General features: G+C 44.2%; 1 protein-coding gene across 1 annotated transcript; it reads left to right on the forward strand.

The window, feature by feature from the left end:
- The first annotated feature begins 574 nt into the window (after nt 1-574).
- On the forward strand, nt 575-12,365 carry LOC144268726 (C-type lectin domain family 2 member D-like). Its single transcript, XM_077823905.1, has 5 exons — nt 575-1,153; nt 2,850-2,939; nt 6,811-6,974; nt 8,382-8,485; nt 11,631-12,365. The coding sequence occupies exons 1-5, from the start codon at nt 805-807 to the stop codon at nt 11,764-11,766; spliced, it is 843 nt and encodes a 280-aa protein (XP_077680031.1). The 5' UTR covers nt 575-804; the 3' UTR covers nt 11,767-12,365.
- Nucleotides 12,366-16,239: the final 3,874 nt, after the last annotated feature.

Here is a 16,239-nt window from a genome sequence, read left to right on the forward strand (position 1 = left end):
AAGCACCACTTTGATTATTCAAACAGATACAAATGCCAGTGTTTACTATGTAGACAAGAAAAGTTACATTTGCTGTTCAGGCATTTGAAAGTTAAGTGTTACTTAAAATTTTTGAACAAGGCATTTAAAGTTGTTTGTTCTCCTTTATCGGGGTAGGTAGCCCAGCAGTACCATGAGAGAAGTAGAACAGGAGGAAGGCAGAATTGAGACCTTTCAAACCTATGGCCAAGCAAGAGGGCATGGGGGCATCATTTGAGCTCCCCATCTCAGATGCCAAAATGTTGTGGGCCGGCCCTGCCATTTATGCATTAATCCCGCGTCCCCTGTCTCTGTCTGTCTGTAAAACTTCAGTCCCGTGCCTTGTTGCAAAGAGCGGGGTGGAACAGGAAGAATGCATTGATTCTGTGTCTTGATGTGGATGACATGGTTTGACACTAAAATTGGATGCTTTTGCTTGCTTCCGCCACCTGGCTGTCCTGCGTCCTCAGCCTTTTCTACAGCGGGGAAGAGCGTCTGCATCTGGTGTTTGGGCTCAGCTCACTGGAAGGTTCAGGTTTCTGAACCCCTCTGATCTCCCCGAGTCTGGGCGCGTTGGTAACTCGGCAGGAGGGTGCCTGTCTCTCTCTGCTGGCTGCCGCCTGGGACTGTCCCTCGGCGGGGCCCCTGCTGAGCCCTGTCCCCGCCCTGGGCGGCGGGGCCGGGGCTGGGAGCTCGCGGGGGCAGTGAAAGTGAAAGGAGGCGCGAGAGGCACGTGCTGGGTCCCGGGGGGCCGCTCGGGGCCGGGGGCGCTGCGCCGCCGGGGGGATGTGGAGCCTCGCAGGGCAGAGCGGGAGCGAATGGCCCCAGCGTCCTCCGCCCCGCGGGGAGAGGCCGCAGCTGAGGCGGAGGCTCGGCCGCCACCGTCGATCCAAGTCCGAGCCAGACCTGAGGGGTGTAGCCCCCGTCCCGGCTGGGGCCCCGCGAGCCCTGGGCGGCGCTTGCCCTGCGGACCCCTCCGGGAACCGGGGCTCAGCACGGCACTGCCTGGTGCAGGTGGATACCAGGGACCGCGATCCGGAGCCGGGACAAGGCTCAGGAGGGGAAGCGGAGCAGCTCTTGGGGCCAGGGCGGGGCGCCGGGACCGTAAAGGCCAGCTGGAGACAGGCCACGTGGGGTAAGAGGGGGGAGGGGGGAGGTCTATGGCTGGTGTTTGTGTGACATGATGCCTCCTCCTAGAGCCCCTCATCGTCCCTTCTCCCCAGTTTGCCCTTTCACCCCCTCTGCGACGCCACCCAATCTGCCTCCAAGCCCTCTGCTTCCCCCACAGCCCCTCGCTCTCCTCCACAGCCCTGGTCTCTCCTTTCCCCTCCACTCACTGCCTTCTTCTGCCCTTTCTATTTCCTCCTCTGCTCTAGCCTGCTCGCCTTGTTCTTTCCCTGGAACAAGCAATACTTCATTAATAATGTGCAAGACAGCTCCTTACACTTCAGCACAGCAGAGCTGAAAGAGATAGGAGAGGAGTGGGGGCAGGGGAAGATTGTGTGGGGAGAGAAAGAGGCAGGGGCTGTGAGAACAGGGTCACCTCACAGGCCATCTGTGAGGGAGGGGATTCCTGGATACACAGGCTGTGCAAGGAAATAAAGGCTTTCGAAGTCACTGCTAGAGCTGGGAATAATTGGGTTTTAGGTTTGGGGAATCGACCTGAAAAACCCAAATGAAAATTTGTTTTCAGTGAAATTGATTTACCTCCCCTGCAACAAAATGGAAACGCTGGAGGTGTTTGAGGTTGAACAAAACATTTTGTTTTGACCCATCATCAGCATGGACACATGTCCCCTAGACTGGTGGTTGAAGCATGAAGGGACATATGAATCTTTAGTGCATCTGGCACGTAAATATCTACAACAGTGCCATGAGAACGCCTGTTCTCACTTTCAGATGACTTTGTAAGCAAGAAGCAGGCAGCATTATCTCCTGCATATGTAAACAAACTTGTTTGTCTGAGCAATTGGCTGAAGAAGAAGTAGGACTCAGTGGACTTTCAGGGTCTAAAATTTTACATTGTTTTATTTTTGAATGCAGGTTTTTTTGTACATAATTCTACATTTATAAGTTCAACTTTCATGATAAAGAGATTGCACTACAGTACTTGTATTAGGTGAATTGAAAAATACATTTCTTTTTTTTTTTACAGTGCAAATACTTGTAATCAAACATAAATATAAAGTGAGGAGTGTTCTGTGTTGTAATTGAAATCAATATATTTGAAAATGTAGAAAACATCCAAAAATATTTAAATAAATGGTATTCTATCATTGTTTAACAGTACGATTAATCACACGATTATTTTTTTTAATTGCATGATTCATTGTGATTAATTTTTTTAATCACTTGACCGCCCTACTAGTTATCCTTCAATATAACATGGGTTCCACTCTTTGTGATGTCAGAGGGATGTGTGTTGTAATGAGTGGACTGAGGTAGGGTAGACCTGGCCTCTAGTATCTCAGTTGTCCATCCTTCTAAGAGGAGAGGTACTCTATCAATGAGTCATTCTCTAGCTAACACTTCTGAAGGAAACCACACATTCACAGAGGTAAACACTTCACATTTTGAGTGCCTAAAGTTAGACACCCACATCCATATTTAGGCCTTATTTTCAGAGGTACCAAGCATCAGCAGTTCCCATTGACTTCTGTGGAAGTTGTAGCTGCTCAGCACCTCCGAAAATCAGGTCACATATTTAGGTGCCTAAATATGGATGTAGTTTGAATCCATGTTTGATTTTTTTTTTTAATGACCAAGTCTCTAAACTCTTCAGTTCTATACATGTTTAATTCACCGAAGCTTCTCAACTCTCTCCTTTTCAGGCCTCTGCTCACACTTCTGGTTCTGGAGACGGGTTGCTGGAGTTTTGATTGCCATTATTGTGATTTTACTCTTGGGCTGGTTTAGCTCGCGTAAGTGCTTTTAAGACAAAATGATGTTGGAAAGACAAAGCAATATCTCTTTTCTTTCCTCCTTCCCACCTCAGAGCCTTCTGGCTGCTATGAGGATGGGAGAAATCTATTATTTATCTCCTTCTCCCTGCCCCAAACCTACTGGCTGCTCTGATGGAGGAGAAGGGTGTCTTTACCTTTCCCCCAGGCTTCTGTTTTTGAGTCCCTGTCAGACAGTAGCCCAAACGTGTGACCCTTTTTTGACTGTATTCTGTCAACACACTTAAAATCTCTACACCAGCGTATGAAGTGCAAATCTTGCCCAGAGCAACAAGCTGTGCATTTCACCCTGCTCACTGCATCACTGTGACCCCCCCCCCCCCATATTCCCCTGGATACAACATGGACTGTGGGACTGCTGTGCCTGCTTTAACTCTCTGGCTCAGGATACCTCTCACACTGCTCTGCTAGTGACAAGCAGCCCCTTCAGGCTTTGCTCTCACACAGCCATTAGCATACAAAGGCACACCCAAAGTTACATGCAGGCTCTCACAGCCTCTCATAAACTATCCACAGGGAGACACCAGTAAATCCCTGCAGCCTTGCATCCCAGTAATGTGCCATCTTATACTGCTCAAGGCTTCCTTGGACAGTACAAGCTCATACGTCCGTCATTTTATCAAATAAAATTAATATGCACCAGCCCTTGTTATTCTAAGCTGAGATTCCGTAAGCACTTCAATCAAAAATACACTGGTAGAGATAAAACATTAAACAAGTTTATTAACTACAGAAAGATAGATTTTAAGTGATTATAAGTGTTAGGTATAGAGGTCAGAGTTGGTTACATAAGAAATAAAAGGTAAAATCCTGAACTTTATCAGACTAAGCAAGTTTTGAATCAAACAGTTTTTCTTACTTTACTGAATGTTACAGGCACTGGAGGCTGTCTGTCAACAGACTTAGGAAGATGGCACTGTATTGGTTACACTTGGTTCCAGTTTGGAAGGTTTCCTGGCTTCAACCAGAGAATCTAAGAGTAGAGAGTCAGATTCACCATTTTGTGTCAAGCTAGGTTTATGTCTGCTTTGAGTTGTTGTATCAGTGCAAATCACCAAGGATACCAGTGAATCAGGCCTTTAATGAAAACTTAGGTTCAGCAGAAGTTGATGGTAGTTTCCTGGGAAAGTTTCCTGTGCATTCTTAGTGAATGGACAAATGGACTTTTCAAGCTCACTCAGACCATTTCATCTTCAAACTGCTTAATTACTATTTATTCTTGGTAAATATTATCATTCCTAGTTTATAGGTGGAGAAACTGAGGCAGAGTTGTCAAGTGACTTGCTCAAGGTCACACAGTAAATCAGTGGCTCAGGCAGACTGGAACTTGAGCTCTTGGCTCCCAGTCTTGTCTTCAATTTACTAGACTGCATCTAATTTTCCACTTTTCCCCATCACGGTGTCTAACTAGTAATAAAGGCCCAGATCCTCAAAGGCCCAGATTTAGGCTTCCAACTTCCATTAATTTCAGTAGAAGTTAGGGGCCTAAATACCTTTGTGAAACTGGGCAAAAGTGCCTGTATTGCTGTGCAAAATTTGATAGTATTTCTAATCTGATATTAAAATTTTAGCTAAACAGCATCAATGCCTCTCGTCAATTCTTAAATTAGAACCGTCTTTAATTTACATAGAGTGCTTTCCAATGCTCTCCAAGACATTTTAAAAAATAATACTAGTCCTGGTATTTAACAAAACAGCCCCAAAATAATACCAGTCCTGGTATTTAACAAAACAGCCCCAAAATTGTTCTCCTTGTCTTCTCAGGTCCTCCGAACCTGCATGAGGTGCCATATTCTAAGTAAATAAATTGCTGCTTCATCATGTAGGTTATTGAAAGGTTTCAAAGTTCATAAGAACTGTTTAGAATTAATGTTAATTTCAGCTCAATCCTACATACTTACCTGTATTAAGAGAATGTTAATGAGGTTGCAAAGTCAAGCACTCAAAAGTCAGTAAATGCCAGTATTATGATTGTCTGTGCAACTTAATTCTGCCACCTTCTGCGTATATATTATGAGACAGTCTTTAGTTATGTGATCCCATACTATTTTTTCCCTGGGACCCCAGCCTCATTCAGTGTCCAGTATGGTTGGTGTGCAGGTAGTGAGGCAGCTGTTCAATATTTTTATTCTCATTATTTAGTTATTAGTGTACACTATTCAAAGTCTGCAGTGAATAAAACATTTTTCGTTTCCTGGTAGTCTGTAGTTGAGCACTTGTCACTGTACTATCTGAGGACCTCACAAACATTGAGAAATTTCTCTCTACAATGAGGTAGGAGGGCATTATTATCTCCATTTTACAGATGGGGGAATTGAGACAGACCTGCCTGAGACCAAACAGTGTATCCGTGGCAGAACCAGACTTAAAATTTAGGTCCGCTTCACTCCCAGCCTTGTTTTCATTCCTTTAGACCATGCTGCCTTACTGTCAAGCATCCACTGACTTTAATTGTAGTTATAGGTGCTCAGCAGTTCTGCAAATCAGACCTCAGGTGTCATGGTTGGGTACCCAGAAAATGAGAAACATGTCATTAATAGCCACCTGCAAAATTTTTGATTTAAGTGCCTTGTTCAGCATCACATAAGAATCCCATGGCAGAGCGAAAGATAGAAATGAGTTTGCCTGTTTGGCATTCACCTGCTTTAACTACAATACCATCCTCTCCACACATTTTCTAACTTCTAGAGCAAGTGGGGCAGGAATCCTACATGCAGCCTAATTTATTCCACAACCCTGATTCGTTCTCTGACCATTATCCATCTGTTGCACTGAATGAGACAGGGACCTGTAAAAAAAGTATGTGATCATGTAATTAAAAACTGTATCATAATGCATATGCACAAGAGGGCCAAATTAAGGTTACACAGGCCACCTAAATTCTGGCATTTTCTAGGTTTTGAGTGCTTTCCTTTTGCAACCTAAATAATGTTCTTTTAACATAGTCTCATAGACTTAAGATCAGAAGGGATCATCAAGTCTGACCTCCTGCACGCTGCAGGCCACAGAACCTCACCCACCCACTCCTGTAATAGACCCCTAGCCTCTGGCTAAGTTACTGTCGTCATCAAATCATGATTTAAAGACTTCAAGTTATGGAGAATCCACCATTTACACTAGTTTAAACCTCACTGAAAGTGGGTTCTTTTAAAAGTGCCTAAACAGGTTCTTTTAAAAGTGATTTTAATGGGAGTTAAGCACCTAACCTGTTTAGGTGATTTTGAAGAGATCACTGTAAGTGCCAAGGTCACTTTGAACATTTTATTCAATGTCAGATTTCAGAGTAGCAGCTGTGTTAGTCTGTATTCGCAAAAAGAAAAGGAGTACTTGTGGCACCTTAGAGACTAGCAAATTTATTTGAGCATAAGCTTTCGTGAGCTACAGCTCACTTCATCGGATGCATCTCTCACAATCTCAAACCACTTCCCATGCCTCAAAGCCCGAAACATTCTTCACTCAGCTGTCTGCCCTTCCATGTCCTGCCAACTTTTAGCTGTGTATTTTCAATACAGAAATTTACAGCCCATTGTCAATTGATAATTTAGGGAGAAAGTAAAATAAATTGAATTTAATATTTTAAATAATTAACAGAGCATATTGTATTGTATTGTTCAGTTTCATCTTTAATTCAATACAAGCTTCCATTTTTTAATATACTAGAGGTTGCTGCAGAATTTCCAGGTTGTTCTGGCAGTATCACAGACACCAAAGTGCCTTGCCACAGAATTTAAGACCAGCTTGCTGTGAAGTTCTTAGGGAATAGTGAATAAAACACAGTCCTATGCATTTGCTATGTACTAGGATAGTAATATTCACTTCATTTCAAATAAAGATCCTCTCAGATTGCCTCACCTGGAGCCGTGCCCTGATGACTGGTTATACTACAGAAAGAAATGTTATTACCTCTCAGAAGATCAAGCAGACTGGGACTCCAGTCAGAGCTTCTGCTCTGCACACAGGGCTTCTCTTGCTGTGATTGAAAGCCAACAAGAAATGGTAAGGTTTCCATCCTTCTGATACAGCATCCCTTCTCCCACCCCAGCGATTCCTGTAATTGTATCACTCTTCCCCCTTCCTCCCTCTCCACCCCCCCCATACACCCTAGAATATCAGAATATGCTGGAATCCAACATAGCATGTGACAGAGCTGCTTGTCACTAACAGAGAAGTCAAATCGCAAACAGGATGTTCAATGACATATAGGTTGTTTTCCATCAGCATCCATCACAGAAGCCCATTCATGTTCTGAGATGGGGTGGAAGAAGCTTTCAGAAATTAAAACTGCAAAATGTATTAAAAGTAATCATCAAAGGAAATAAAAAATTTGAGATGGACTTTTTTTGTGTTTCTTTTTTAATTAACAGAAAGGCCTAAATGTTGTTTTTTTAATAATAATTTTTTACTTATTAGAAATTTAGGGTCTCCTGTACCCCTAAAGTCAAAGGGAGGTTTGCAATTTGACTTCAGTGAGTGCAGGATCAGAATTTAGATCTGATCTTCCCAGAAAGAAAATAGAATGAAATGGTGAAATGATATCGCCAAAGTCAAGAGTAAAAATTGAACAACTGGGAAGGTAAGGGATATTTGTTCTGTATTTCTCAACTTTTATGCTGGTGTAACTCTACTGAAATCAGTAGAGTTACCCTGGCATAAAACTCCATCAGGAAAATGGTGAATTAGGCCCCGTGTACTTAAACACTGTAATCTCTTAATCTAGATGTGTATTTACTTAGATTTCACCTACTCTCACCCCTCACCACTATTAATTGAGTGAAGTCATTGTACTGAAATATTTTGCTATCCTTCAGAGCATTGTATTATCTGTTATCGATGATATACAGCTGATGATATTAATGATCTATGTACTTTTGCAACTGCAGGGGTAGCGGAGCATGAGGTGTGGTGGGGTGAGGATATACCAGTGTCATTGTGGTGGTTTCTTTCTGACTGGCTGAAGTTGTATTTTGGTCTACTCTGATCAGTGAGCAAGGCTCTGTTTGTCCAATAACATGGCCGACTGGCTCATCCTCCATTGACTATAGGTAGTGACCTCTGTGCTTTTAGAATTGTTTCTTGCAATGAAATTTAGCAATAGAGCAGTAGCGATCTAATCAAGAAAACACATTGGGCTTGATTGTCCACTTCCTTGTATCTTGTGTGGCTATTTAGATCTGTACAAAGATGGAGTAAAACCCTTCCTGTTCAGAATGGTGTCATTTTACACTCACTTGGTCAGGCAAAAATGACAACACAAAGTGCAGGGCTGGGGAGAATCAGATCCCCGGTATCTGTAAAATAAAGGTAGGAACCCATTTTCAGAACGGAAACTCTTCCATACTGAATGGATTCAGAAAAGATGCACTTCTCAGTGTGGAAATTCATTGTGACATATGTTTTGTCTAGAATTTCATAATGAATCGAATACGCACAAGAGACTCTTGGATTGGGCTGCGCAAGAAAGGAGCCAAGTTCTACTGGGTGAATGGAGAGACACTTAATACGAGTCTGTAAGTTGTCTTTCAAATGTGCTATGTAAGAGGAGAGTAAGGAAAGTGAGAAATTAAGGGCTTGTCTACACACAAAAGTTGTTCTGCTTTACGTTTACCATCTAAAGTGGACCCCCACCACCACCCCACCCCAAGTGTGGACACAGTTATACTGGTATAAATGTACTTAGGGGAAGAGGAATAAGCTATGCTAGTGAAAATCACCTTTATACTGATGTAACTGTGTCCACACTAGGAAGGCTATATTGGCATAACTATTTCAGTAAAAATATCAGGCCCCTCACTGAACTAATTATACCAGTACAAAGCCCGTGTGTAGACCTGGCCTAATGCTGTTGTTCTTCACAGAAGCTGGGGCTATTGTCCCCTTGAAGTATCATTTTCCTTTGTTCATTAGGAGAGAGCTCAGCTTCTTTTTAGTTAGTTAAAGAGGAGAGAAGAATTAGATATTGAAATTGTTGCTGTGTGTATGGTAACAGTAAAATCAAGACACTGGCCCACTTTCTACTCTGTTACGTCAATGCTGATCTGAAAGTACTTCATTGACTGCAATGGAGTTACTTCAGATTTACACCAGCTTAAATGAGAGCAGATCTGGATCAATCTGTTTCATTTAATCTTGTTGCCTGCCTTTTATTTGACTATATGCACGTTATGCTGCTATAGTCATGACTACAATACATTGTATCTATAAATTTCCACCTTATGTGAGGAGAAATTAACAGTAGTAATTTTAGTGGGTAAGATTGTTCTCTAAACAGGAATTACCTATGCAATAGGTTAAACTCCATGAGGTTACCCGGTATGTGAATCGTCTAGGATCCAGAGGTCCTGTACTCTTTTAATAGCTCTCTGTAGTATAGCGCTATATTCATAAGGGCTCCAGCACTAGCAGATGTCCCCAGAAGCCCCACTAAAGATTGGTTCCCCGTGTGAACTGGGAAATGCCTGAGGTAGCATTAATTTAGATGATTTTCTCCACCAAGTTGGTGGCCACCTCCACCTCTACCCCTCAAAAACCTAGCAGAGGAGGCTTCTCTGAAGTCTGGAAATCGGGAGACCTATGCTACAGATGGGACTTTCCCTTTCCGTGGATTCCTCACAAGGTTTTTGCTGGGATTTTGTCCTCTCCATCCATGGAGATGGTCTGGGCCATTCTTTCATATCGAAATACCATTTTAGATTTTGAACTGCCTTGCGCATTCCAAACACACAAGCAGCTCCAGTAACCTAGCATCCAGCTGTGACTAAAGTAACCTTCTTTAGAAAGGGTGTCACACTAAGCAATAGTGGGAGTTTTCCATATACGAGTGTCACATGGTATGCTCCATCTCCCCATGTGTTTTGCTTTGCAAATAGCCCCCACACACTCCTCTCTAAGTCCAACATCATGCGCTTTATTTATAATGTCATATACACGTTCATGGTCTCCAAAACATAAGGCTTTCCCCAAGCTTCTACTTACTCCCTAGACACAGGATGAGAGGAGGGGGGTGAGCTCACCTTTCTGAGCTCCTGGGCTTCTTTGCTCTTCCTTCCAGCCTCCTCCTGTCCCATTCTGTCTCCATTTTAACTGCCCCCGCTGATGAGCTGAATCCCCTTGTTAACTGGTTGATCAACCAGTCTTTAATCAGTTATCTCCCATTTGAGCCCAGACAGGGAGGCTTACAGAGTGCATAGAGTGATGACTCAGCCTTAGGCTATGTGACGGGTTGGATCACAGAAACCCCCTTGGGGCTGCCAACTGATTTGCCAAGACTACTTCTGCCCCTGCTTTCCTGCCGTGGCAGCTTGGGACTTCAGTGCCCTGCCTGGTTTGAGCGAGACCTGCTAGCCTGCTACAAACCCAGTCCCAGGTCTGAACCATGTCCCCTAACAGCTGTAGGCTTAATTGAAAGCAGCTTAAGAAGTGTTCCTGCTTTAACACTCAGATACCCAACTTCCAATGGGGTCCAAACCACAAATAAAACCGTTTTATCCTGTATAAAGCTTATACAGGGTAAACTCATAAATTGTTCGCCCTCTATAACACTGATAGAGAGATGTGCACAGTTGTTTGCCCTCCCCCCCAGGTATTAATACATACTCTGGGTTAATTAATAAGTAAAAAGTGATTTTATTAAATACAGAAAGTAGGATTTAAGTGGTTCCAAGTAATAGCAGACAGAACAAAGTGAATCACCAAGTAAAATAAAATAAAACATGCAAGTCTAAGCCTAATACAGTAATAAAACTGAGTACAGATAAAACCTCACCCTCAGAGGTGTTCCAGTAAGCTTCCTTTTACAGACTAGTCTTCTTCTAGTCTGGGTCTAGCAATCACTCACACCCCCTGTAGTTACTGTCCTTTGTTCCAGTTTCCATCAGGTATCCTTGGGGTTGGAGATGCTATTTCTTGAGCCAGCTGAAAACAAAATGGAGGGGTCTCCCACGGGCTTAAATAGGCCTTCTCTTGTGGGTGGAGACCCCCTCCTCTCTCCTATGCAAAGTCCAGCTACAAGATGGAGTTTTGGAGTCACATGGGCAAGTCACATGTCCATGCATGACTCAGTTTTTACAGGCAGCAGCCATTGCCCACATGCTATCTTGACTGTCTCCAGGAAGACTTCTTATGTGGATTGGAGCCTTCCAAGATCCATGGTTTGTTAAGTGTTTCTTGGTTGGGCACTTAATTTGCACATTCCTTTCTCAAGAAGCTGACCAAATGCTTTACTAAGGCTACTTAAAAATCAACTAAGTACACAGCCAATATTCATAACTTTGAATACAAAAATGGTAGATGCATACAAATAGGATGACTAGATTCAGTAGATCGTAATCTTTACAGAGATATGTTACATGGCATATGTAGCATAAAACGTATTCCAGTTATGTCATATATATACATTCATAAGCATATTTCCATAAAACCTTATGGGGTGCACCATCACAGGCTACTCCTGTTCTGACCCACAGAGAGATGGACAAAGCAACACGTTTGTTCCTCCTGAATCAGACAAATGTCAAATGGTTCCCTAAAATGTGTTCTCTGGGGCTTTGTCAGCTCCAGTTTTAAATGACATAAGCAATGAAGCATTGATCATTTATTTCAGAATTTTCAGACTGGAATTTCTGCCTTAATTCCTATTTTCTTGTGGTTTTTCAGATTTCCTGTACACGTATCAGGTCATGAAGAATGTGCCCACACAGATTCAATCTCCATTTCCACATCAGAGTGCAGGTTACTCAGGAACTGGCTCTGCAGTGTGGGTTTGCCTCAGTCCAGCACACTTTCTCCATAAAACAGAGCTTGATGTGTAAATCCATTGACTTTCTTCACATGTGGATCACTGGCCTGTAGTCCACAATATCTGAACATTTTGAAATTCAGGATCATGGTAGCAGCAGAGAAAACAGAGCCATTGTGGTAGGGTTCATGAATGCACATCTTCAGTGCCAGCTGGATACTGATAAGGAGAGCAGTCATCCCTACATGGAGAAGAGTGATAATTCCTACAGAACGTTGGTAGGGTCCGAGGGAAGGGCTGATATACTGATAGCAACTGTAGCAGACTTGACGGGCCATTGACCATAATGAGACCTAAGAAATGACTGCAACATTTATGGCGGGGTGGGAGATTGAGGCAAATCTCCTGGCCGCTGGTTACGCGCAGCCAGACACCAGGGCAGTTAGAAGAGCACAGGAGGGCACGGTGCGCATCAGAGAAGCTTTGAAAACCAGTTTCATGACTGGCCAGGCTATGGTGTGAAAGTTCTGTTTGTTTCTCCTTGATGAAATCCCCCGCCCCTTGATTCACTCTACTTCCCTGTAAACTAACCACCCTCCCCTCCTCTGTTCGATCACCGCTTGCAGAGGCAATAAAGTAATTGTTGCTTCATATTTATGCATGCTTTATTAATTCATCACACAAATAGGGGGATAACTGCCAAGGTAGCCCAGGAGGGGTGGTGGAGGAGAGAAGCGCCGGGAGGGGTGGTGGAGGTGGTGGGCGTCTGGGTGAGGAGGCTATGGAACTTGGAGAGGAGGGCAGTTGGTTACACATGGGCTGTAGCGGCAGTCTGTGCTCCAGCTGCCTTTCCTGCAGCTCAACCATACGCTGGAGCATATTAGTTTGATCCTCCAGCAGACTCAGCATTGAATCCTGCCTCCTCTCATCACGCTGCTGCCACCTTTCAGCTTCAGCCCTCTCTTCAGCCCGCCACTTACTCTCCTCAGCCCGCCACTTCTCCTCCCAGTCATTTTGTGCTTTCCTGCACTCTGACATTGTCTGCCTCCATGCATTCATCTGTGCTCTGTCAGTGTGGGAGGACAGCATGAGCTCAGAGAATATTTCATCACGAGTGCGTTTTTTTCGCCTTCTCATCTTCACTAGCCTCTGGGAAGGAGAAGATCCTGTGATCCTTGAAACACATGCATCTGGTGGAGGAAAAAAAAGGGACAGTGGTATTTAAAAAGACACATTTTAGAGAACAATGGGTACACTCTTTCACAGTAAACCTTGCTGTTAACATTACATACATAGCACGTGCTTTCGTTCCAAGGTCGCTTTTTGCCTCCCCCCAGCACATGGCTAGCCCTTCCCCTCTCCCCGTGGCTAACAGCGGGGAACATTTCTGTTCAGCCACAGGCAAACAGCCCAGCAGGAATGGGCTCCTCTGAGTGTCCCCTGAAGAAAAGCACTCTATTTCAACCAGGTGACCATGAATGATATCACTCTCCTGAGGATAACACAGAGAGATAAAGAACGGATGTTGTTTGAATGCCAGCAAACATACACTGCAATGCTTTGTTCTACAGCGATTCCCAAGTATGTGCTACTGGCCTGGAGTGGTACAGTGTCCTACCATGGTGGACGGAATAAGGCTGCCCTCCCCAGAAACCTTTTGCAAAGGCTTTGGGAGTACATCCAAGAGAGCCGCAAATGCCAGGGCAAATTAATCATTAAACATGCTTGCTTTTAAACCATGTATACTATTTTAAAAGGTACACTCACCGAGGTCCCTTCTCCGCCTGGCGGGTCCAGGAGGCAACCTTGGGTGGGTTCGGGGGGTACTGGCTCCAGGTCCAGGGTGAGAAACAGTTCCTGGCTGTTGGGAAAACTGGTTTCTCCACTTGCTTGCTGTGAGCTGTCTACAACTTCATCGTCATCATCTTCCTCGTCCCCAAAACCTGATTCCGTGTTGCACTCCATCTCCATTGAAGGAGTCAAACAACACGGCTGGGGTAGTGGTGGCTGAACCCCCTAAAATGGCATGCAGCTCATCATAGAAGCGGCATGTTTGGGGCTCTGACCCGGAGCGGCCGTTTGCCTCTCTGGTTTTCTGGTAGGCTTGCCTCAGCTCCTTAAGGTTCACGCGGCATTGCTTCGGGTCCCTGTTACGGCCTCTGTCCTTCATGCCCTGGGAGATTTTGTCAAAGGTTTTGGCATTTTGAAAACTGGAACGTAGTTCTGATAGCATGGATTCCTCTCCCCATACAGTGATCAGACCCCGTACCTCCCGTTAGGTCCATGCCGGAGCTCTTTTGCGATTCTGGGACTCCATCATGGTCACCTCTGCTGATGAGCTCTGCATGGTCAGCTCTGCTGATGAGCTCTGCACTCACCCGCAGCTTGCCACGCTGGCCAGTTTTATTCCCGGAAAACAAACATTTGAGAACAGACATAGCTAAGCACTGCTGTTGAGATATTACTGTAGAATTGCCCTTGCCAGGAAGACCCTGGCTGAACCAGTTGCTTGTTCTTGTTACACTCTTCAAATGCAAACAATCGCTAGTTCAGAAAAACAAAACAAAACTGTGCTCTGTCTCTGTCTGATTTTAGCACTGAAACAGAACAAAGTGTTTGACTTAACCACGTTAAACTTATTTATTGGAATATGGGTTTGAGCCAAATTCTCCTTTTAGTGATATGCAGGCCTGCCTGTAAAGGCCTATACTTTAAAAACTTAGGTGTATTTTTATCACTTAGCTAGTTATTGAGGTATAAAACAAAGAATCAAAATCACAAGTCTGCCTCTGTATGGGACTTCTCTCACTAGAATAGTCTGAGGCTTGGTTCTTAGGCTAAGGCCTTTGGCTAAGCAGCAGAGGCAGCCATAAGCTGGGAAGCGTATGGTCACATCCTCATATTCCAAACCAGTCACATTGAAATAAGGTGGTATTGGGCTGTTAGGAATACAATCCTGTCTGGCAAGAAATCACTTATCAATGGTTGTGGTTGTCAAACCCTCATTTCTGTATGTTTTATCTTTATAGCCCCCACTTTTCTATTGTTAATCTGTCTGGTTCTTTAATTATTTCTGTCTGCAGTATAATTAATTTTGCTAGGTGTAAGTTAATTAGGGTAGTGGGATATCATTGCTTAGAGAATTATGTTACAATATGTTAGGATTGGTTAGTCAAATTTCAGTAAAATGATTGGTTAAGGTATAGCTGAGAATATTACTATATAAACTGGAGTCAGACAAGAAGTGGGGGGAAGGGAAATTGGAATCATGTTTGCTAAGGGGGAGGGAATGGGAACAGGAAATAGGGAATGGGGAACAGGGACACAGGCAAGGCTCTGCGGCGTCAGAACTGGGAAGGGGGACAATGGGCAACAGACTCTATCCGTGTATAGAGATAAGCCCGACTGATGTGAAGGGCTTCGGAATATGTTTGTTTGGAAACTAACCCCAATAAACATTACATTGTCCACCCTTTGGACTTCTGGTCTTTTGCTGCTTGCTGTCTGCATGACAAGAACCAGGGAAGTGGGAGTGTTGGGGGAAAGCCCTCTAACAGAAACCAGTGTAAATCCAGAGTCATTCCACTGCAGTAACTGGAGTTACTTTGGAATCACCCCAGTGTAACTGAAAACAGAAATTGTCCCGAGAAGTGTAAAGTTTTTTATTTATTGAAACCATTTTAAACTTCTTTCACGATTAATGCATTTTGATATTCACAGATTTCATTGAGTTCTGTATGACTGGTGAAAAGAATCTAGAACAATGGATATTGGACATTAAACACTGAGCACTAGTTAGTATTTTAACTGAAAATAAAGCCAATAGCTCCTACATAATCAAGATTCTGCAAGTAAACTTCTGCCCTCTATTACACTTATGCAACCCTATTGTGGGACCTGCCCAGATGTGTAACTGAGACTCAGGGTATGTCTACACTGGCAAGTTTCTGCGCCACGAATTATACCACTGTTATTAAAATGCTGGAATTAAACCGCTGTTGCATGTCTACGCTGTGCTCCTTGTGACGCTGGAGTGAATCCACATTAGCATCCCTTGCAACGGCAAAGACAGCAGTGCACTGTGGTAGCTATCCCACTGTGCAACTGGCTGCAGGGTGCTTTGGGAAGGGTTTGCAATGCCTCATGGGGCAGGCACAGCATCACATGAGGCAGGTTTCCCATGGGCATCCGACTACATTGCCAGCCACTTTTCAAATGAAGTGGGTGGGGGGGAGTGTGTGACAGGGAGTGTGTGTGTGTATGGAGGGGGGAGATAGTGTGTTTTGGGGACAGAGAGTGTGTCAGCATGCTGTCTTGTAAGTTCAGACAGCAGCAGGAAGCAACCAGTCCTTAGGCAGTGGGAGGGGGAAACCCCAACATCAGCCCCCGCCTCCCTCCCTGGGTTCTCTGCACAGTAATCTCTCTCACACACACATGCACACACAGAGACCGGCCTGTGTGTTCACCGGCATGAGCATTCTACATTAGTGGTTTGCTTTTTGTCCCGGAGCAGATCAGCACAGCATG

The sequence above is a fragment of the Eretmochelys imbricata genome, chromosome 1 (assembly GCF_965152235.1).
Source record: "Eretmochelys imbricata isolate rEreImb1 chromosome 1, rEreImb1.hap1, whole genome shotgun sequence".
Lineage (NCBI taxonomy): Eukaryota > Metazoa > Chordata > Testudines > Cheloniidae > Eretmochelys > Eretmochelys imbricata.

Coding starts and splice junctions, on each gene's coding strand:
- LOC144268726 (XM_077823905.1), top strand. CDS start 805: ATGTGGAGCCTCGCAGGGCAGAGCGGGAGCGAATGGCCCCAGCGTCCT. Junction 6,975..8,381: donor TTGAAAGCCAACAAGAAATG/GTAAGGTTTCCA, acceptor TGTTTTGTCTAG/AATTTCATAATGAATCGAAT. Junction 8,486..11,630: donor GAGACACTTAATACGAGTCT/GTAAGTTGTCTT, acceptor GTGGTTTTTCAG/ATTTCCTGTACACGTATCAG.